The sequence below is a fragment of the Gadus morhua genome, chromosome 12, assembly GCF_902167405.1.
Source record: "Gadus morhua chromosome 12, gadMor3.0, whole genome shotgun sequence".
In the NCBI taxonomy this organism is placed as follows: domain Eukaryota; kingdom Metazoa; phylum Chordata; class Actinopteri; order Gadiformes; family Gadidae; genus Gadus; species Gadus morhua.
Window position 1 is genome coordinate 3,382,444 of NC_044059.1, and position 24,000 is coordinate 3,406,443.

General features: G+C 44.1%; 2 protein-coding genes across 2 annotated transcripts in view; both read left to right on the forward strand.

Moving 5' to 3' along the window:
* The window catches only part of adcy1a (adenylate cyclase 1a), a 30,553-nt gene extending 22,396 nt beyond the window's left edge, over positions 1-8,157 (forward strand). Inside the window, exons 15-20 of the mRNA XM_030373343.1 lie at positions 368-484; positions 1,897-2,043; positions 2,490-2,588; positions 3,170-3,284; positions 4,033-4,157; positions 4,528-8,157. Of these exons, the coding sequence (XP_030229203.1) occupies positions 368-484; positions 1,897-2,043; positions 2,490-2,588; positions 3,170-3,284; positions 4,033-4,157; positions 4,528-4,854 (930 nt within the window). The 3' untranslated portion in view covers positions 4,855-8,157. The remainder of the gene's footprint in view (positions 1-367; positions 485-1,896; positions 2,044-2,489; positions 2,589-3,169; positions 3,285-4,032; positions 4,158-4,527) is intronic.
* Positions 8,158-19,571: 11,414 nt separating this feature from the next.
* On the forward strand, positions 19,572-23,079 carry igfbp1a (insulin-like growth factor binding protein 1a). The gene is made up of 4 exons (XM_030373342.1): positions 19,572-20,149; positions 20,332-20,498; positions 20,892-21,020; positions 21,617-23,079. Exons 1-4 carry the CDS (start codon positions 19,774-19,776, stop codon positions 21,725-21,727), a joined length of 783 nt encoding a protein of 260 aa, XP_030229202.1. The 5' UTR covers positions 19,572-19,773; the 3' UTR covers positions 21,728-23,079.
* Positions 23,080-24,000: the final 921 nt, after the last annotated feature.

A 24,000-nucleotide genomic window follows, 5' to 3' on the forward strand; every position in this document is an offset into this window, starting at 1 on the left:
GTATGTATGTATGTATGTATGTATGTATGTATGTATGTATGTATGTATGTATATATATATAAATACATACTTTCGCAACTCCCATTCATACTTATTATTATTATTATTATTATTATTATGCTATCGACCCTTTTCACCGGGGGTCTTCGTAGGGTAAACACAGGTGTCACTCATAACACTTGTCAAGGGGCTATTGCACGGGTAGTAGACTTATCTTCACTTATTGAGTCTACTAGCGGTACCCCGGTAAATAAAGAAGCAAATCGATTACGAGAGCTACGAGCAACACGTACGACAACGCCACTGGGAACTCTGTGTTTTGTGACTGCTGGCGAAGCTGACCACGGTTCCCCTCTCGTCTGAGCAGGCTGAGGAGGAGCGGGGAGACATGGAGAAGGTGAAACTGGACAACAAGAGGATCCTGTTCAACCTGCTGCCGGCCCACGTGGCCCAGCACTTCCTCATGTCCAACCCCAGGAACATGGTGAGCGCTCTGTCTGAACCAGATACCAACACACATCACTATTGGACACCCTGTCACCAAAGTGGATCACTGGCGATGAAACTACACTGGTCTTTTTAATCACTGTCAGATGTCAAATTTGAAAGTAGCCGCACTGATGTTTTGAGTGTGAAACAAACATTTGAATCCACTTTTTGTTTCCTATTGGTTGTGACTAATACATCCAGAGTGCGGCCCTCAAACCATGCCCGTAAACAACCAAGTATTTAGTGATTAAAACCGACACAACACAAGAAGTGGTAGGATATAGGGCATAAAATGGTAATTATGCCAATTTACATACATTATTAGATGCCGATACATATGTTAAGTTATTGATTGCATAGGTATAGCCATATGATCAGATTAAGTTCAATTTCTCACCGTATTTAAAAGGTAAATCGATAGGTCCCAGGGTCAATCCCCAATTACCTGTAGTGTCTTTGAGCAATATATTGGACCCCTACCTGCTCCTAAATTACCTGTATCTGATTTCATTATAGGTAGCTTTAGATGTAGGCATTTCTGAAGCAGCATTTAGTCGATACTTATATTGACTCTGTCTTGACGTCGTAAGCTGCCAACAGACATTCAAGCTGTGATTCACCCTATCTCTGCCTGGCTGGCAGACAAACTGTTGTTTGGTGCTATGTCGGCCTTGTAGGTAAATAAACGTAACAAAACAGAGAAAACAGACCCCCCACTGCAGCAGATCTGCAGCTAATCGTTTTGAAGTCTGGGTTGGATGTACCAAGAGATTTCTTGATCCCCCCCCCCCCCCCATCACCACCACCACCCCATCCAAGGAAGTGATTAAGTCAACCTTCCTTTGGCCCTGCAAATCAGGAAGTGTGTAGTCCCTCCTGAGGACATTTTTGTTTTGTAAACACTGCAGCCAGGAAGTGTGTTCCCAGCATGCTGGGGAACCTTCAGAACTATGTGAATGTATAGCTCCCCCCCTTAGTTTTCCTCTGGGCGAAAGGTCACATTGGTGGACACTGTATTGAGACTGCGGACTGGTGCTACATGGAGCCTTTCTTTCACAGCTAACATGTTGATTTAATTCCACGGGGTCCCTTCAGAACCCCCTTTCACACTGTGCTACAAACAAAACTGTACTTGGACATCACTACTGGCCGCATACCTACCATCCTAAAGTCTTCTCACCAAAGAAGATCACTTTTTAGGACGGGCAAATTTTGGACATATAAAACAAAAATACAAATCAATCCCACAAAATCTATTTTGCCAATGGCGTTGTAATTAAACTCTCAACCAGAAGAATATGATTAAACGATAACAAAATAACTGCACCTCCCTCGGGCGTACTGGTAATTCTTCCATCTTTTGCACAGCTTCTGTGACAGTGAGATGTCTGCCGTTTTTTCCCCCAGGACCTGTACTACCAGTCGTACGCGCAAGTCGGCGTGCTGTTTGCGTCCATCGCCAACTTCAACGATTTCTACATCGAGCTGGACGGCAACAACATGGGGGTGGAGTGTCTCCGCCTGCTCAACGAGATTATAGCTGACTTTGATGAGGTGAAGAAGCAGTTGTCTCCATTATGGTGATTAAAGTGATTGCATTAATACCTCCGGGCTCTTTTCGGCAAAGCCTGATCTGAAGCCTATGTCTTGAGGGTTTAGCATTTTTTTTTTTAACAAGTTGAAATGAGTAGCTTGTTCATGCTGACAAACCGGTGGGATTACTAGGGATTGTAAACATAAAATACCTAATTTACATATCAGGTTTCTTGAAAAGCATTATCCTGTGATTCACAGAAAACAATGAATATTGTTAAGAGCTGTTGACTTTCTTAACGTATAAACGTTAGATCCGTCGTGAAATTGACTGAATACAATAATCTCAAAGGATATTTTTCACCTTTGGAATCAAGTAGGGAATGGTTTTCTTTCAATCAATACTAGTAAAGAAAATGTATGCATGTATATGTAATATACCTGTGTGCCCCTCCTCCTCTCCCCAGCTGATGGATAAAGAGTGCTACAGGGACATCGAGAAAATCAAGACGATCGGCAGCACCTACATGGCCGCCGTGGGGCTGGTTCCTACCACCGGCGCCAAGGTGCCCTTTCAGCCCATGCAATTAAGAGTGTGTGTGTGTGTGTGTGTGTGTACGTCTGACTATACACGTACGTTTTTACCATTTAACCTACTTAAAGTTTTAAATACGCACAGCTTTGTACTTTCTTTTAATAGCTTTTCTTCAGGATGTTCCTGTATGTGCCTACATCGCTGAGGGGGATTATATGGCCTGGCATGGCGTTCAGAAAGATTCTTTAAATCTTACAAAGCTGACAAACAAAAGGGTCCTTTCTACGCGACAGAGTCTTTATGCAAACCCAACAGTCTGTCAGTGGGCTTTGAATGGGAAGGAAGTCATTGTAGAAATTCTCACTAATAAAGAATGATAGAATGTGCCTTCTCTTCTTTCTCACGCTTAATGATGAATAATACTAAATGGTGTCTTTTATTGCTTGTTCCTGCATGTGTGTGTCTCTATGTTGTCCTGTGTGTGTGTGTGTGTGTGTGTGTGTGTGTGTGTGTGTGTGTGTGCGTGTGCGTGTGTGTGTATATGTGTGCATGCACGCATGTGCGTGCACACACACACGCACACAAAAACACACACTCTATTCTGATGGGCAGGCTAAGAAGTCCATCGCGTCACACCTGTGCACTGTGTCAGACTTCGCCATCGAGATGTTTGACGTCCTGGATGCCATCAACTACCAGTCCTACAACGACTTTGTCCTGAGAGTAGGTGAGCAGAAACACGTCCACCGCAGACGCACGTCTCGCACGTTTAGCACGTCTAGCCCCGCCCTCTTCAACCACCCTGCCCCTCCCCCCGGGTGCGTCTGATCTGCCAGTGTTCCAGAAAAAGCTCACGTCCATCACATACATCACTGCCAGTAAGTGAGGTGAAGCTGTGAGGGCAGGAAACGCATCACAGAGCGTGTTCTGACAGGAAGCGCATCACAGCGAGACCTCAGGTTTCTGAGTCCTATTGTGTCGGGTATCCTGTGAGCAGCCTGAGACTCGGGGGAGGGAATCACACTGCTGCCTGGAGTACACACTGCCATCCTGTCTGCACACTCCCAACCTGTGTGCCTCTGTGTGTGTGTGTGTGTGTGTGTGTGTGTGTGTGTGTGTGTGTGTGTGTGTGTGTGTGTGGTGTCTCTTTGAGTTTAGTCCCCTTACTTTGTCGTTCCTCTGTCTATTATATTCTATGGATTCTACTCGTTTTGCAGTATTTAAGGGCAGATCAGGGCATAGATATACAGGAGTAGATCATCAGTGTGCGTATTAGATGGTTCCAACTCAGAATGCGTGTTCATTCTCGATTCTCATTTCTTATTCACTCCATGATGAGGTAAATATCATTAGCACTCTATACTAATTCACATAAGCCTATATACTTATGCTATACTCACTATACTTATACACTCTATCCTTATCTAAAGAGCGGTGTAAATCTCGTGACGATCCTGCTCTGTTGACCCCTGCAGGTATCAACGCGGGCCCGGTGGTGGCGGGCGTGATCGGAGCCAGAAGACCACAGTACGACATCTGGGGGAACACGGTCAATGTGGCCAGCCGCATGGACAGCACCGGAGTCCAGGGCAAGATACAGGTACCCCCCTCGACACCCTACAAGTCAAAGTGCCTCTTCTTCTTCTTCTTCTTCTTCTTCTTCTTCTTCTTCTTCTTCTTCTTCTTCTTCTGGCATTACTGCCTCAACACACCAAAGCTCTGGCAAAGAGCGGAAACTTTAGAGCATTTTCTTTCGGTGTGGGGTCGATGTATTTTTTACAGCAATTTCTTTACAGCTATTTTTTACAGCTGATATAAATGGGCTTTATTGCATACCTCTGCGTGGCACTTAGCATGCCTCCGCTGGGAAGACAAGTTTTTGCACTCTAAATTTGAGCCCAGTGTATGTGGAGGGCTTCAAAAAGTTACACACGCTTATATATTTCCATACCTTTCCTTTTTATCTCCAGGTGACAGAGGACGTGTACCGCATCCTCACGGATCACTATGACTTTGTGTGCCGAGGACAGGTCAGCGTGAAGGGCAAGGGTCAGATGCTTACCTACTTCCTGGAAGGGCGGAGCCAAAGGAGAGGAGTGTCCGGGAGCCAGCCACCGCGGCACGGCGAGCGGCGCTCAAGCCACTTCGCCCGCAGCAATGTGTGCACCCGCTTGAGCCCCGCCCCCACGGTGGCCACCTACGCCGCCATTAGGACGCCTATCCCCGGCACGGCCATGCCAACCACCTCCACCAGCAGCACCCGATACCTGCCCTCTGCACCCGCCGCAAAGGTGTGATCCTCGCACGCATGCGCACCTACGCCCAAGCAGACTCTGTGACGGGGTTGTGGTGGGACGCTCGAAAGGAGAAGAAGAAGAAAGAGCCTTTGTCTAAAGGAGGCCTTGGTGCTAGGTGCTTGGTTCTTGGTTCTTGGTTCTTGGTTCTTCGGGCTGTGTCTCATTAGCCTCGTGAGACCATCCTGATCTTGCGAGCTCCATTGTATTTATTCGCAGATCAGTCTGGTAACCTGCGATGGAGAAAATTTGTAGCCGGTCGCTAAATTACCGGCCAATCAGCGCTGTTTTTGAGGCGGGTTAAGGTGTGACGCAACGAGAAGCGACTGTTCAGTCTAAAAACAACACGGCGGCTTCCGTTGATCTGATTGGTTGATTTGGCCCGTCTATCAGCAACATAGGTGGTGAAGGACAGATGGTTTATCCAATCAGCTAACCAGTATTTTCACCCCTTCCCAAAAGTTCTCCAACGGAAGGCTCACACATGGATATGCTGAGCAAATGCGAATCAATCAATCTGGCGGAGTCAGGTTAGTGTCTCATACCAGGGCTGAAAATCAGACTAATTTTCAGATCTCTCCCCCCCCACCCAACCCACAGCGTTTCAGCACTGCCTGCCTGCAGGGGCGCAGCGTAGATGTCTCGTAGTAGTAGTATTTAAGACACCGCTCGGTCTGGGACCGTTTCAAAGGCAGTTGATGTTCCCAGAGTTTCAGCATGGACTCCCCTGTATTCAGAAACACAATACTACACAGTATTGAAGGTGTAGCATATTATTGTCAATATTCTCAGTGTCAAACCAAATCAGTGCTGATGCCTTATAGTGATTTAAAATGAGTTTTTTGCAGCGACAAATACCCTTTCAAATGATTTCTGCATTCATTAAGAGATGAGTCCATTCTAAAATGTAATTATGGCATATGTGTATACCTGAGGATGGGAAATAGGCTATCCACTTGCCAAGCCAACAGAGTAATGCCTTTAAAAACGGGATACCACATTCCTATAGATCAATATCTAGTGGCACATTCCTCTGGACTGTAATGCCACATGAGGTAGAAAACCTTGAACTCTCTGGGCCTGACCAATGGACCATGAGTTATAGAACCCGTTTGACTCTCTGGGCCTGGTCGATGGTGAGCTAGAAACCCTTTGAGTCTCTGGGCCTCGTTGATGATGAGGTACAAACTCTTTGGCTCTCTGTGCCTGGTCAATGGACCATAAGGTAGAACCTCTTTGACTCTCTGGGCCTGGTCGATGGACCATAAGATAGAACCCCTTTGACTCTGGGCCTGGTTGATGGAACATGAGGTATAAACACTTTGACTCTCTGGGCCTGGTCGATGATGAGGTAGAAACCCTTTGACTCTCTGGGCCTGGTTGATGTTGAGGTAGAAACCCTTTGACTCTCTGGGCCTGGTCGATGGACCATGAGCTAGATCCTCTTTGACTCTCTGGGCCTGGTCGATGGACCATGAGGTACAAACCCTTTGACTCTCTGGGCCTGGTCGATGGACCATGAGCTAGATCCTCTTTGACTCTCTGGGCCTGGTCGATGGACCATGAGGTACAAACCCTTTGACTCTCTGGGCCTGGTCGATGGACCATGGAGGTAGTACCCATTTGACTCTAGGCCTGGTTGATGGACCATGAGGTACAAACCCTTTTACTCTCTGGGCCTGGTCGATGGACCATGAGGTACAAACCCTTTGACTCTCTGGGCCTGGTCGATTGACGGCTCAGTGTCTTTAAGTGCATGGTGCCAGTGTTGCATATCAGTCATGTTTGCTGTTTGTTTCCCTATAATGCGTGACTTTCGAGACTCTTCCTTGATCCTACGTCTATGTGTAGCAATAAACCAAGTTTGTCTTCTAAACCAAACCACCCCTGCATGCTGTAGCCATCTGGATATCTTTTAACTGTGTATGTAGCCTATAGAGTGAGCGGCCAGAGCCAGGTTGTATCTTTGTGAAAATGATTGCATGGAATTTGGACATTTTATTTTTTTCTGTGGTGCGTGAATATCAATCCTTCCTTTATGAACTAAAAAATATTTGCCTGCTTGGAAAGACATATTTTTATTGTTGCTGTACTTGTTAGAACAGTTTCTATTTTTATGAAATCTTATAAAAAACTGCTTTCGGTGCAGAGACACAAGAAAACTAAATCATTTCGATATATCTATAAATATATATCAATATCTATATCTACATAGCTATGTATATATATATCGACATATACAAATATAATATAAAGACATCTTTCGGATTTGCAGACAATATAACCTCTTTTGGATTACACAGAACACAAAGTATATATTTGGTGGCTCAGCATGGTACTATTGGCTGACCTGTGACACTTATGTCCTCGACGTTGGTGTGGCATGCTTTGCCCAGACAGGGGCTCTCTCATGCATGACTATGACACAGTCAGTGGAAGCACTGAAGACTTAAGGCTTCTTTGAACAGGTTTTCTTGCATGTGCTTAAGGTAGCGGTCCTCTTGAATGTAAGGTGCTTCTTTACCTTTCGTCTTCTCTATGAGCTTTTTCTCGCTGGTCAGATCCTCCAAAGGGATATTTCAGGAATGATTGACAGCAGGTTGGGATTTTGCCTCCCGCTTGCCTTAGTCTTGACAACAGGTAGCTGGTTTTCAAATGTGCCAACCTATTTTCAAAAACATATCAAGGTTTAGTATTGGGGCTGCAGTCCCAGGGACGGCTGACTGCAGTGGTTTTCTGTGAGTTTATTTAATGAATGCCTGTATTTTTCCGGTTTAAGCTGTCCCTGGAAAGAAATGTTTTTGTAATTGAAATGGTGGCCAATGTTGACTTTGGTAAGGCTTTTGAAAAGTGTAACCTGACCGGCATTGTTTTGAGTGGAGTTGGTATTCAAATATGTTTCAAGTTCATAATAGCCTTGGACTCAATGTATTATCTTCTGTTTCAAAGAAATGAAAATGAACTTTAATCAAATTTTATATACTTGCTTTTAAAAGTCAGTGATGTTTATGGAAACAGGGTTGTGTACAATATTTTTCCTGTGAATTTGATATTTTCATACTGTATGATACGGGTTTAAATTGTTATATGTATTAATCGATATTATTGTATATTGTATATTGAGTTTTTCAGAGCTATATTATGAATGATTAGATATTTGTCCAAATCTTGAATTCAGGGTGTATTAATTAAGATGTTCTATGTTGATTGTACATTTTGTTAAGATATTTTATACTACGTGTTTGCACTGCTATACTATTGACGTCTGATTATGAAATAAAGCAACAGGACATGTGTCTTCTTGAACAAGCATGTTTTTCGTGCTAGTGTTCACAGTGTGTGTGTGTGTGCGTGTGTGTGTGTGTGTGTGTTTGTGTGTGTGTGTATGTGTGTATGCTTGAGTGTGTGTGTCCTTTTGTCTGCTCAGTTGTTTGTGTGGGTATTTACAGGTCAAGCCTGTGCGTATGGAAAGGCCATCCAACTCGGTCATTAGGTTACGTAACGCTATAAAGACGTAAACAGAAAAACATGGCTAATGCAAGAGGTTAGTAATGCAGCTAGGGTCGGTGTCCACTCAGTAGAGATCACCCGGTCGGGAAGACAAAGTCATGTTCATCATATTTATAAATTTATAAAGCTATAAAACGGTTGTGCCACTGCAGGAAGTACAGGATCTGTACAGTATCTCATTCATGTCCTTTTAATATATATATATATATACAAAAAAATAGTGTGTGTATGTGTGAGACTGTGTGTGCGTGTGTGTGTGTGTGTGTGTGTGTGTGTGTGTGTGTGTGTGTGTGTGTGTTTGTGTGTGTGTGTGTGTGTGTTGTGGTGACCCGGCCCCAGGAATTTCTCTATCATTCAGGAATTACCATACGCCAAGGTCTGTTCAAAGCACAGAAGGTCTGTGCCCAACGCGGGGAAAACAAAAATAATACTATGGCTCCGTGAGCCACGGAAGAGTCAGTGTTCTTGTCTCTCCGGCCCGGCCGGTCTCGTCCCTGAAGAGGGAGGTCGCTCCCGTCTGGCGGCCGGTGGTCCACCTGGAACCTAAAATCCTGGAGGGCCAGGAACCACCTCATCACCCGTGCGTTCGAGTCCTTCGTGCTGGCCCTCCACTTGAGTGGCGCATGGTCGTGACGAGCGTGAACTCCTGGCCCAGGAAATAGTATCTCAGCTTTACCAGGGCCCACTTGATGGCCAGGGCCTCCTTCTCCACGGTGGAGCGTTCTTTTCGTTGGAGAGGAGCTTTCGGCTAATGTAGGTAACTGGGTGTTCCTCTCCAACCCGGACCTGAGAGAGTCCCGCTCCCAGTCCCAATTCGGACGCGTCGGTGTGGACTATTAGGGGCAGAGAGAAATCAGGTGTTATCAGGACGGGCTCTGAGCAGAGGGCTCGTCTAAGGGTACCGAATGCTCTCTCTGCTGCCTCTGACCATGTTACCCAATCTGGCAGGGCCTTCCGGGTCAGATCATTTAGGGGACTGGCCAGCTTGGTGAAGCCGGGGATAAACCTCTGGTAGTACCCTACCAGACCAAGAAACAATTTCACCAGTTTTTTTGGAGGTGGGGCGGGGCCAGTCCCGGATGGCTGCGACCTTGCTCTCCTGGGGTCGGACGTTTGGTCAGGTGTGTGTGTGTGTGTGTGTGTGTGTGTGTGTGTGTGTGTGTGTGTGTGTGTGTGTGTGTGTGTGTGTGTGTGTGTGTGTGTGTGTGTGTGTGTGTGTCAGGGACGGAAATTAACACCCGCCACACACCACTTGCGGATGGATTTGTATGGTGGCGGGTGCATGGTGTCACTTCACCCGCCACTGTGTTGGGTAATACTTTCCAGTCCGGTCCGATCAAATTTGGATATTTAATACATTCGTCATACGGCGCTGCACAGAAATTACCAGGATAGCGCCCACCAATGTGGGCCGCTATTTAACAGTGTTACAGGTAGGAATCAAATGGGTTTCCTGTATGTCCGGTAACCAGACATCCTATTTTGCTAGGACATGCCCTCTTTTTGAGACACTTGTGTGGCGAAAAATGTGTGGCGGAATTTCAAAATCGTCCGGGATTTTGTTAAAGCCTCATACATGTTCACATTGAATTTGCGTTGCGTTTCTCTGGGTCGTTCACAAACTAGTTGGGCTACGCCCTCCACTACTCAGTTCTGTTCGCTTTACATTTGTGGAAGTGAGTAGGGGGAGTGGTTAAGTAGAGCCTTCAGATTGGACGGTTTGACTTACTCAGTTACCCTCGTGTTTTGTATTTAATTTTTTACCATTATTATTTTATAGGGACAAACATTAACAAATGTCCTATACAGGGGATCGATAACGTTCTATCTATTGAACACAAAGAAACACTTGGTCATACTTTCAACACTTTACCACAGCATTGGCCTGCTGAATGCCACAGATATATTTTCAGCATTGGACTGAATGCCACATAAATATATAATTATGTTTTTGCACGTTTGCAACGTTTAAAAATTCAGGGTATAAAGTTCAAGTATATGCCTCTACTTGTTTTGCTTGAGCCAATAGCCTTTTGAGGCAGTGTTTTTTTCTGAATATTAGTGTTAAGGGCCAATAATGCTTACCATCATACGTTAGTTACCATGTCTGTGGACACAATTGTATGAAGTCACATGTAAATATGGAAAAACAAATGTTCCTATTGACTTATGATGGTGTAGCCATGCATGGTGTTTTGTGTGTACGTGTGTGTGTGTGTGTGTGTGTGTGTGTGTGTGTGTGTGTGTGTGTGTGTTGTGTGTGTGTGTGTGTTTGTGTGAGTGTGTCTTTCACGTGTGACTGCATACCTGACATTGTGTGTGTGTGTGTGTGTGTGTATGTGTGTGTGTGTGTGTGTGTGTGTGTGTGTGTGTGTGTGTGTTTGTGTGAGTGTGTCTTTCACGTGTGACTGCATACCTGACATTGTGTGTGTGTGTGTGTGTGTGTGTGTGTGTGTGTGTGTGTGTGTGTGTGTGTGTGTGTGTGTGTGTGTGTGTGTGTGTGTGTGTGTGTGTGTGTGTGTGAGAACACGCACGTAACTGCATGATTGGCCCTGAGTTTGTGCGTGTGAGTGTGTCTGTGTATCTACACTTCCGGTGGGGTCTACCGGGCGGATGTGTTCACACAAGCCTCGCTCAGAATGCGGCACTCAGAACTCTGGGGAAGGTGTGCCAAATCAAACACTCAAGTATGTCAAGATAAGCAGCAGGAAATGTGAGTCTTCACAGGCCTCACTAGTTGCTCAATAGTTTGGAGGAAATGACTTTTATCAGCTGTCTGACTCAGGCTGTGTAGAGCAAACATCAGGCCCATGATGCAGCTGTCCTACTCACTGTTTGGGGTTAATGATGGTTTTAAAGCCCCCCCCCTCCAGCCCCCACTTTCGCTCACCATATGTCCCAGTGTGTCCTAACATCCTTTACTGTAAACGCTGCGGGAGGTTGGATGTGTGTGTGTGTGTGTGTGTGTGTATGTGTGTCTGTGTGTGAACACGAACAACCAAGTACGTATGTCCACATGGAATAGTGCATATTTTTGTTATGCATACCTACGTAAGAGTTGTGCTCGTGGGAGTAGTAACTGTGTGTGTGTGTGTATGTGTGTGTGTGTGTGTGTGTGTGTGTGTGTGTGTGTGTGTATATATATGTCAGTGTGTTTTTCTGCTGTTGACACAAGCAAGATAAAACAAAAACGATGGACTTGGAGCTTTAAATGAAACATGCGTTACATCTGCAACGTCAATGCCTGAGGACAGGAACACGGGGGGTGGGGGGGGGGGTCGGTGGTCAACAGGCCATCCAAACAGACACATTGCTCCAAATAAATCGGGCTTCCGGGTCATTCTTACGTACAAACATCCTGTACGACCATGATGATTCAACGATTATCTCATTGCGTATCTTACATTAACCACTTAGTCTTCGGGCCATTTTTGCCCATTTTTTAGGTTTTGCACTGCGCCTACTCTACTTCATAGTGTGACCTCTAATCACATGCTTGGTCTCTTTGGAAAGCTGAGAACCTGTAGAATTGTATGACATTATCACTGTATCATGTACTAACACAGTGCTGGGAAGGCTAAAATATTGTTTTTTCCCCAGCCGGTTACACACACCTCTAAAACCAAGCTGGTACCCTGGGTTACTCCATATCCCTTGGAAACACTACTGAGCCCTAGCCCTAGGTCTTGTGATGCTGTGTGTAAAAGCAGATCAACAATGCATAAAAGATGAAGTCTCCAGCTCCTTTTATGTAATGATATGTCCATTTGTTTTTGGTCAGGGTCCTTTTGGAGACTCCAAAAAGGATCTTTGGCTACCCATACTGAAAACAAAAGGTTCACACATGAACCCAAACATGTAGAAGCATAATCTTGGTCTGAAATGAAAGGTTACCCTCTGGGCATTCTTGTGCACCATTTAGATAGCATACCAGATGTTCTGATATCTAATGAGACAGGCATAATCACACAAAAGGAGCTATTCCACCAATGCAATTTTGACAAAAAAAAGCTCAGTGTTTTGGCAATTAATTTTACTTAAAAAAAAAAGTGCAAATTGCAATGGTATAAAACATCAAAACTGAAATAGTAAAAATACTATAAATAACTATGCACAAATGAACAAAAATAAGGAAAATTACAATAATAGTACAAATAAAGAAAAATAACTATTTACATGACTCCCTCCCTCCCCCTCCTTTCTTCTCTGGGCGTTTAGCCATGTTTCAAAATGTTCATAAAACCACACTCCACAGCAAAAATAAATAAAAATAGAACCACACACGAGCGCGCAAATCAACCACCTGCTCACTTCACACTCTGTCGAGTGGCAACGAGCCTACTACTTTATGCACACCCCTTGCGCATTTGTTTTCTCACCCACACGTGAGAAGGTGTTTGACATGCTGGATATTGTCAGAAAGGTATCTTCATTGGCTATTAGGATATCTAATAGCCCGTCTCTATCTAAGGCCCGTCCCCGACACTTGGGGACAATTGCTCTGTCAGTTAGCATTGCGCTAGCTGTGCTGCACTTTAAAACCGTACTCCTTAAAACTGAGGTTTTGGAGTTTAACACCAGCTTCGCAAGAAGTTGAACGTGATTGCTGTGTAACGACTCACACAGGATCAGCCGATTCCTATAGTTAAACTCTGGTTAAACTGCTTGGAAACCGGAAGTACTCTGATTTCTAGGATACCCCAGCAGATGCAATGGTGGATGCATTTTGTGCTTAATTACCACCAAAATCTTAATGGGAATGTAAAGTGGCCTTTAATATAATAAAACGCAAATAATGTTGAAATAGATTATGAAATAGTCTAGGCTACTTTTTGTGGAAATCCGAGTCAGAATCTGAATCTGCCCTCACCTACTTCAATCAATCAATCAATCAATCAATCAATCAATCAATCAATCAATTACTTGTCATTGTTTCTCTTGGTGTGTATGCAAACGTAATTAATTAATTAATTAAAGACTAATTAATATGCGAGTGGCAATCAACGCAACTTGGCAATCGACTGGGATGTGCCCCGTTTCCTTCAGCCAATAGGCCTTGGACTTGAGGTCTTTAATACCTCTGCTGGGCCGGATACTGCTGACCTAGCAGGAAGTCCATTTCGCCAAGCTATTATTGCTAACCATTTTAGTTGAGCATGGTCAAATGGGAATTTACCTTTTCATGTTTCGTTGAATAGTGTGATCCCCTGTGCGTTCATTTATTTTTTTACATACAAATAATCTGTTCTTTGTCGCGTTTTATTTGGGCACCTGCCTATTTAAGCAACTCCTATATTGTAGCCTTTATTGTGCTGAAGGCCTATCTGGTGTAATAAGTGTAAATGTATCATCATCATTATTATTATTAATAATAATAATAATAATAATAATAATTCATAAAACAAATTCTGTGTGTGTGTTTCGGTTATGATGAATTCATAAAACTAATTCTGTGTGTGTGTTTCGGTTATGATGAAGCCTTGTTTCATCCTGCCAGTTTCGAGATTAGACTAACACGCACAAAATACGCCCTCTAGTGTTTGATGTGAATTTCTCTGAAGATACAGCAATTGAGATCAAGGTAAAACGCAGCTGCATGTTAAACCAGAGGTACATATGACACAGCAATGGAGCTTAAGACGGCAAGTGACTACTTGCGTCACCGACGAGTTTAAAACCGTGTTAAACTCTAAAAAATGGCTTAGCTAACTACAGAGCATTTGCCCCTTGCTGTCTGCTGGTGTAGCTGTCAATCAAAGTATACATACCCCGTTTTCATAGTGATCGCCTCATTGGCTTGTAAGGCTTTGTTGACAAGGAAGTAGTACAGATATGTGTGAGGACTCTACGTCATCGTCAGAGCCCTGGCGAACACAGTGGATACGAATCAGACAACTATAGAGTGGCGAAGTCACGCCCCTTCCGGTAGAGCCAATGGGACCTATGAGATCGAAAAATATGTATGGGTTTCAATGGAGAGAAAGTAATTATCTTCTGGTCCCAGTCTTTATATCCCCTGGATTACACATATGCTGTTTGTGGATTTAAATGATAATTTCTTAAGCAAAGAAAACTTGCACCAAGGGAGGGGGAGGGTGAGGGGGGATATTTTGACCTAAGACACTAGGATATTGATGTAAAACTAATTCGATCCTTTGTTGTATGATCGTCTCGTGCTAGGTATGACTCTAAGAGTGGTAAATGTTCAACAACGAGGTTTATTCTAATAGAAACACAAGGTTAACAGGCTTGCGGTCTGGAGGTGGTTCATGAACCACCTCACTGACCTCATGGTTAGTGAGGTCCCCCCTTCACTTTAGGCGTCTTTGAGTGTTATTAATTATTATTATTCTTCATGTTTAACCTCTGCTTTCCTTTTATTCCTAGTCTGTTTTACATAGTTTTGAATGATGACTATATGCTCTGTAAGGTGACCTTGGGTGTCTTGAAAGGCGCCTCTAAATTAAATGTATTATTATTATTATTATGAAGCATCTGCCGAACACAGGTAGACCAACAGTTATATAGGGAGTGGGCGGAACGGTAAATGCCACGCCTACATGTTCTAATTTACCCAGGTAAACCTTTGGTCTGTCTTGGCTTAAACGGAAATGGCAAAGTGGCCATGTTTGTAGTCTTTAACTTATCATTAAAACCTTATATGGTTTCTTCCATTATGTGGTTAAGAAAACATTCATAACCGTGGTTAGCTTAAAACATGTCATCAGAAATAGCATAGACTAAAATTATTTATATCATTATATATTTGATCTATATTCCCTAAAAATATTTATTCCACCGAATGGTTGACAATGGTTGACATTCATGAGATTCTAGGCTTTCAAATGGTGTATAACATGACTATATCACTCAATCTTATAATGCCGAAAATTGACCCAGCATGTTGGGGGGAAGAAGTGGTGTAACTAAAACTTGTCCGCCGGCGGGATTTGACGATTGAGTGGTTAAAACAACAGCCAATATTTAAACATGCCCCCGTGTTTAGATGATTATTGCTTTTATTCTTTTAGCACAATGGGAACCTTCTGATCAGGGCAAAAACATAACCCTCAAGCTGAGGGCTTTCCCATGAAGGAACTCCTCAATGTAAATATGTTGTTCTCTTTCCCTCAAAAACACACGCCAGTGAAGGGCGGTCAATGAACTCCAGATTGTGTAAGAGCTCACCCATGCTATCCCTCTCCCACGTCACTGTGTCTCCATTCCTCCAGCGTCCGCTGTAGGTCCACAGGGGAGGAATGGGGCTCTAGAGTGAACAACAGCATAGAATGGATAAAGTGTGTCACGAGCCCTGTCATAATAACCTCCAAAACTGATCCTTTCGGGGTGACTGAGGCCAGCCTTCAAACAACCTGTATTGTCTACCATAGACAAACTGGGAGCTGCTTTGTCCCATATCGCAGATTGGCAACGGTAAACAGTGCACACCGAGGGATTCCATGCAATTTTGGTGCTAAAACCAAGGCTCGGGCCTCCCTTGTTTACATTCTTCTACACCTTTGAACAACCTCTGCCTCAGGTTATCTTCATGTGTTCCTACATAGGGGTAGCCTGTCTGGTCTTGAATGTGTTTCTGCTATTTGTTGGTGGAGAGTGCTCATGCTAACTGTTGAAATTATTGTTATTTGCAGATATGGAACATTCCACCCAGAGGGATCAACTGCATCGCCCTCTACAGCCCAAGTATTGGGATTTCATCCCTTCCCTAAAAATAAGATTTAAATCAACAAAAACATGACAATAAAAAAAGACAATCAGGTTGGCAAATTGTACTAGCACAGTTCCCGACATCCATTCATGACAATTTTTCTGTCAATGTTGCCAAGGGCAACACTCTCAGACTTCCCCCTACTTCTCATTAGGGCTACAACCAAAAAGAAAAGCACTGCAGCAACACAGACACACACACACACACACATACACACACGTGCACTCTCACATGCACACATTTGTGCAGACGCAAATACACATTCACGTACACATGCACTCACAGAAGGAACTAAAAACAATGGATACTGGCGCATGGGAGCCTGGATTTCCTGCGTTTCCCACACAAAGTTTGCAAACATACACACACACACAAACACACACACACACATACACATACACGTATACAAACACAAACACACACACACACATACACACACTAACACACACACATATATAGACACATACACAAACCATCCAACGACATACCAAGACATTAAAAGTTTTCATAATAAATGCCTTGCCCATTGAGGACAATAAAGTTGTGTTGTGTGTCCTGGGATGGACTCGGAATATTCACCAAGAATGACCTCCGTCTCTAGGCTACTTTACTCCAAAACGGACCGAATCTGTGATCCGCGCTTCCTGTTTAACAGGGCATCAACAAAGCTCAACAGTCATGTTGCCAGCTCATCTCAACACGTTCCTTGCTGTTGAGGTGTCATGCGGGCGGCGTAACATAGAGACTGTTGTTCATCCTGTAGAGGTTGAGGATGAAGGTCAAAGGTTGATTGGAGGACAACAACACCAGTGTCATTAAGAAGAACAAAAAATAAAGGGTTATTGTCGTTGGACTCGTTGATTACAAATGTAAGAAACATTGTGATGAATTTGGGTGTTCTTTTTTACGATGTCATCTTTGTAGTCCAGAATAGAAAAAAATCTTCTGCCAGTTTCACTTGAATTTGAGCCAAAGCTTGCGATAAATGTAACTAACCGAAGCATCACTCATTTTACCCTGTTATGAAGGTTATTTCCTTCACCAGAATCCACCTAATTTACAGGAATCATCAAGTTGGAGCGTAGCTGTAAGGTGGTTTTCCGGAAGAATAAATAATTGACATTGGCACACATTCTTATCTTATCTTACTCCCTAAAAGGGCAAAGTTTAAGTGACCATAAATGGTCACTTACACATAAGTCTCTTTCCTGTTAGTGTGTGCGTGCGTGTGTGTGTTGGGGGGAGATGAGTGTACCTCTAATTGTGTGTGGGTGTGCGCTTGTGTTTATGTGCAAAAACATCAGCGTGGGCTGCTTAATTAAGGACAGGAATGTTGTCCACCAGTGTTCTCCCTGTCAAAGGTAAACATTCCTGTACTGGGATGTTCAATGAAAAATAACGTTGGATCTCCAGCACGTGATTTATCAAGGAGAATTACACGTTATCACCAAGCAACAACAACCACAGTAACAACAATAGAGGCTCAGCGGAGCAGTTCTTTGGGTCAAATCAGGTATCAGGCACTGGTGACTTTGTGTGTGTGTGTGTGTGTGTGTCTGGGGGTTTGAGTTTGTGTGTGTGTCTGTGCATGTGTTTGTGCGTATGCTTGTTTGTGTGTGTGTGTGTGTGTGTGTGTGTGTATGTGTGTGTGTGTGTGTGTGTGTGTGTGTGTGTGTGTGTGTGTGTGTATGTGCATGTGTGTGTGCTTGTTTGTGTGCGTATGTGAGTTTGTGTGTGTATGTGCAGGTGTGTGCATACAATTGTGTGTGTGTGTGTGTGTGTGTGTGTGTGTGTGTGTGTGTGTGTGTGTGTGTGTGTGTGTGTGTGTGTGTACACGTGTGCGTAGGTGTGTTTACGTGTTTTTTTTTTTGTCCAATATGCACTGCATCGCATTGACCTCAGATAGCTCCATGTTGTTTGGTTATTCTACTTCCTTAATCCAACAGAGGCCCAGAGACTCCCGGCCATAATGGTATGCTAAAAGTCTTGCTAATCCCCACTGGTCCCACATTTTAGACGTCGCTTTACATCAACATGTTCCTGAAATGCCTTAGATGTGGGGTTATTTTTAGTTCCACAGAGTTAAGTCTTCGAAATGTTTGACATCATACCGTAAGCTTTCCTATTAGGGCCGTTAATGCACGCAAAGGGGATTGAAGATTAAAATAGATTTGAATTTTTTACCCTAATTACTTAATAAATCATTTAATCTTGTGAACTGGCGTGAGACCTCGTATGGCAGAATATAATTCGCTTGGAACTTGATTGAAACAAACGATGTATGAATCACCCTCCGTGTGACCGTTGACGACAGCCTGAAGCTGATGCAACATATTCCATGGATCCCAACGCCAACTACCCGTTAAGTCATCAAACATAGCTTAAAGACTTGATTATTTTGGCAATCAAAGTCAACATACACGACACGACAAATACAAAGGCCTACATATCTGACAAGCGGTAACCACTAAAAGGGTACATTAGTAGGCTAATCGAAGCTCCCAATTGAACTGCTTTCCCTTAACATCGCATGGTCTGGAACAGGCCTACTTAAATAAAACGGTGGGTGAAACGCAAACGTGCGCTAGCTCCCCAGCGTGTGATCTCAGATGGAGGCTCCGAAACAATTCTGAACAGGGACGTGTCTCTCGTCAGGCGCGCACGTCCCCCCCAGTTCAAACTTTGGGTCTATAATTACCTCAGGAAACTGGTAATTACAATGGGACTTCTTCGGCACGAAGCCCAAAGTGCTTTTCCATGCGTGTTTGTTTGGCAGCCCGACACACTATGTGTTGGCGAAGCCCCGATTCCCCGGCGTTAACCGTGACCCTCATTTACGCAGCTATTTCGGAGGTTGATTTATTATCTCCGAAATGCATGGATGCCTTCACATTTTAAATTAGAGCTGAGCATTTCTCGGTAAAGCGTCGGGTTATGAGTGTGGGCGTGCGTAATGTGTGCTCATTAATAGATTTCCACAAGTTGTGTAAGAACTTTGGAGGACAATTAAAAATCCATGAATGCAAGCATTGTCCGGTTTGATCAACGTTTACTCGTTTAGTGTGCATGCTCTGCCTATCAAACCAGAAATTCTGCTAACTTGTGCAACACGTGCTGGGGATTTAAGTTTATTCTCTATAAACTGCCTTTGGAGAATCTTAAGTAGTTTGTATACATCACAGAGATGGGAATGTGTGTGTGTGTGTGTGTGTGTGTGTGTGTGTGTGTGTGTGTGTGTGTGTGTGTGTGTGTGTGTGTGTGTGTGTGTGTGTGTGTGTGTGTGTGTGTGTGTGTGTGTGTGTGTGTGTGCGCGCGCCTTGCAACATCAGACGCTTGTTTCGTCACTCGTTGCAGGCACTGCCTCTCCAAAATAAATATTGACGTGATTTGCGTGTTGTATTCAAATGAGCTGAATGAGCGGCCGCTGGCGGGCCAATCACAGACCATCGGATCATTACACCTTCTTAAGAAATCATTCATAAGCCAATGCGTCAAACATTCACAGGGGAACCGACTATAAATACCGCTGTGCGCTCCACCAACATTTAGACATTTCTCCACGATCAAAGCGAAGAGAACACTTTAGGAAGAATTCCGACCATCCGACTATCGCTTGAATAACCTTTGTTATTACATCCACATTTTGTATTTTTAGAAAATATATATATTTTTGGTCCGTTGCAATGAGTGGATTATATGTAAAACACGTCGCTGTGGCAGCGCTGTGCTCCCTCCTGGCGTCAGTGTCGCTGGGGTCCCCGGTGGTGGGGCCAGAGCCGATCCGATGCGCCCCCTGCACTCCGGACAGGCTGAGCCAATGTCCAGTAGTGGCGCCTGGTTGTGAAGAATTGCTGCGGGAACCCGGCTGCGGCTGTTGTCTTGCATGCGCCCTAAAATCTGGAGAATTGTGCGGGATCTACACGTCACCATGCGGCTCTGGTTTTAAGTGCACCCCGAGACCCGGCGACCCCCGACCGCTGCACTCCCTAACCCGCGGACAAGCGGTCTGCACGGCGAACGCCGAACCCGCACAGAGCCCTGAACCCCAAGGCACCCAAGGTAGGCACAAAACCCTGCAAATACTTCTTCCTAAAAGCCGGATTAATATCCATTCGTAATTCTGCTATATATTCCGTGTCATGAGACCATATATCTGACTAAAACTGTGTCGGCTCAGCCTGCTGTAACCAAATCCCTTCATCCCTTTGCAGTATCTCATAGTATGGCTTTCCTTCCCCCAGACCAAGCAGAGCACGCGGAGATGGATAACACGGCCACCAGCTCCGACACCGGCCCTAGTCACCAACTCCCGGGGTACAGCAAGCCGTACGACCCGCGGGCCTCCGCCGACGCGCAGGAGAGCATGAAAGCCAAATTGAACTCCATACGAAGAAAACTTGTTGAGCAGGTAGGATGAATAACTGAACGAATAGGTATTAAAAATGATTTGGTTCAAACGCGGTGTTAACCGTTTACAAACTTTTAGGACGCGTGGAAGGAAGGGGGGGTAGTGGTTTACCAGAAGGGGGTGCTATCGTGCCTTATTTAACTGTCCACTCTTAGAGAGCGGAGGAGAAAACAGGTAGAAAGAAAAAAAGTAAGAAAGAAAGAAAATTATAGAACATAAAAGGTATACGTTTCATAGAACCAGATAGAAGCCACGTGAACTTGCGAGGAGGGCTAGAACAAATCGGAAATTCAGTTTGCCGTACTTGATTGTAATTAAAGCAATATATTTTATTTCTAAGTTGTATTGAAAGCCACAGTTAGTCTCACGCATCATGCTGTGTCCTTTGTCCAGGGGCCTTGTCACGTTGATCTGCAGAGAGCTCTGGAAACGATCGCCATATCCCAGCAGAAATTAGGAGATAAGATGAACAGATTCTACCTCCCTAACTGTGACAAGCAAGGTCTCTTCAAAACCAAACAGGTGAGCCCTTTGAAAATCTCAAGAGTGGTTGCTATAGTGGATTTACTCTTTTGGGGTTTTCCAATAGATTCATATCACCCATGGTTTATCTGTATAGTGACTTTTATTGTTGCCACCCAGAGTGTGTGTGTGTGATAGCGAGACTGCTTGTGTGTGTGAGTGTGTGAGAGATTATTTGTTCGTATGTATGTGTGTTTGTGTGTGTGTGTGTGTGTGTGTGTGTGTGTGTGTGTGTGTGTGTGTGTGTGTGGTGTGTGGTGTGTGCGTGTGTGTGTGTGTGTGTGTGTGTGTGTGTGTGTGTGTGTGTGTGTGTGTGTGTGTGTGTGTGTGTGTGTGTGTGTGTGTGTGTGCTCAAGCAGGCAGGCATCTGTTCGTCATGCGGCATTGTTTACACCTCGTACTGTTCAGCTCAGTACTCAGTTATTCGTTGGATAATTCTGATGTCAAATTGTTGGCACGCCACAAGTCAGCGTGTGATGCGCACACCGTTGGCGCAGTTGTACGCCTGGCTGACGCGTCGACACAAGACGAGAAAAACCTCTTCCTCCTCCATGCTCACTGCCTCCCCTCCTCCCCTCCTCCCCTCCTCCCCACAGTGTGAGTCCTCCCTGGATGGACAGAGAGGTCGCTGCTGGTGTGTGTCTTCCGGGAACGGGAAGAAGATCCTGGGGTCGAGCGACGTGCCCGAAGACGAAGAGTGTCCCTAAGGGATCAAGCGTGACAACTGCTACTATTACTACTACTACTACTACTAGTACTACACCTACTGCTACTGCTATTACTACTACAGGGGGCCAGCCTCGTTAAGAATCAACTACACATACGATGAACACACAGACACAAAGAAAAAAACAAGTAAGCCACTTATTTTTTTCCTTTTATTTTTTTATTTTGTTTATTTATTGATTGCTGTGAGTGGCGGTTGTTGAATATTCAGGTACACTTCTTTCATGGGACTGCTGCTCCAACCCAACCCCTACATCCACCCAAACCCCAACACCACATCGCGATCCCCCACCCCCACCCATCCTGACCACCCCTCACTCCATCATCTCTCCTCCTCCCCCCACCAAAGAGGATACATATATATATATATATATTTTTTTTTTTGTTTTGTTTATGCTTTCTGAAAGGATTTTAATATTGATGTTTTAACGTTAGAAGTGTTCAGCCTTATTTATTAAATTTTGGAATGCATTATATATAATTATTATTTTATTATTATTATTATTATTATTATTATTATTATTATTATTATTCTGTTATTTGTAATTATTTTATGGGTATTTATATCATTTCACCTTATTGTTGTGTTTTTTTTTTATTTGAACAAGTGTAAAAAGTGTACATATGTGTCTTGACCCCGCTACCTCCGTGCCGGGGACGACATCACTAGACCAGGGAAGAGGTGGTGAATGGAAAAACATCAAGAACGAAAGCACTGAGTGACCAAATGTAATTTAGAAGGATTTCTAAATATTTTATTATTATTATTATTATTATTATTGTTATTATTATTATTATTATTATTTTATTATTATTTTGAATGGTATGACATTGTTTTTTGCCTTTTCTATGTGTTTTTGTTCTACTGCTGTAATACACAAACACACTCAAAAGAAACTCAGTTATTCTCAGTGAATGCGTTCAAATGGTCCTCAATGGGTTTGCAGATTGCATGACTGACAGGGCCGTGGCACTGCCTCTCAGACGGGTATATATCTAACCTAACCTACCTCCAACTTTCTTCCTTTGCATTATGTCTCTGTTCTCACTGACCAGAAAGACCACAAAGAGTGAGCAATTGTTTTTATTGTTGTTTTATGTCCATATCTGGTCGCTGCTAAATCGCAAAAGAACCCCAGAGGTTGTGTGAAGAAGCGGGCTGGGTTTTGTTTGCGATGCGTCCGCTCTGTCTACATGCTGCTTTGGGAGAGATACAATTTTGTATAAGTCTATTCCGAAGTGTCCAACTGCGCACTTGTGTGTGTATCTACACTTTTGTCATTAAGATGTCATGTAAAAGAAAGTGATATATTTAATAAAAACCTTAACCTCAGCTATGTTGCTGTCTTGGCCTCTCTCTGACCCCCTCCAGGTGAGGTGATTGCACAAGGTTGGTGTTTTGCTGGATATGCAACAGCCATTAAGTTAGTGGCAAAGAGCCATGACACGTATCAGCCTGATCAGGATACACTTTGGCAAATAAGACTTGCTGTCACTCTCTCACTCTATCTTTCTCCCTCTCTCTTGTTCTATTGCTCTCACTGTCTCTGTTTGTCGCTTTCTCTTTCTTGCTTGCTCTCGCTCTCCATCTGTCTGTTTGTCTTTCGTTCTCTCACTCTTCCTCTCTGTCTCTAACACTCCCTCTTTCTTGCTCTCTCTCTCCTACACACACAATACACTAACATTTGCAACATCACAGCCCTTTCCAAAGTGTGCATTGATAATTACAAAACTTTTTTTGTGTCATCAATGTGTGGGATTCTCTATGTGTTTTGGTGTGTGTGTGTGTTTGGTGTTCTCAGTATATGTGTGTGTATGTGTGTCTGCGTGCGTGTCTCTATGTATGCGTGTGTGTATGTGTAGGGGCTCCTGTGTGTGTGCTTTTTTTTCCCCATGTTTGCTTGTGCTCACATGGGCCGTTATCAAGGTGATCTAAAGTGAGGGTCCTGGCTAACTTTAGCCAGCCTGCCAGGGCATGGCTCTGGCTAGGGGAGTTTGCTGCGCCTTTGACCTGCTCTGTGTTTGCCTTGGTCGGGCACAGGAATTTGTATCAACCTACCCTGCCCACTACCAGCCTGCCCGGCACCAACAGACTTATTTTTATTCTTTAGAAAGTGAACCATCACTATATCCTCATTCACACATTCCTGAGACAGAGTGGAGCCCGATTGCATTCTTCAGCTCGTCTCAGAGTGACCTGTGTACCCATCACCTGAAGCGAGACCCTGTCACTCGTCACACAGGAAGCACGCAA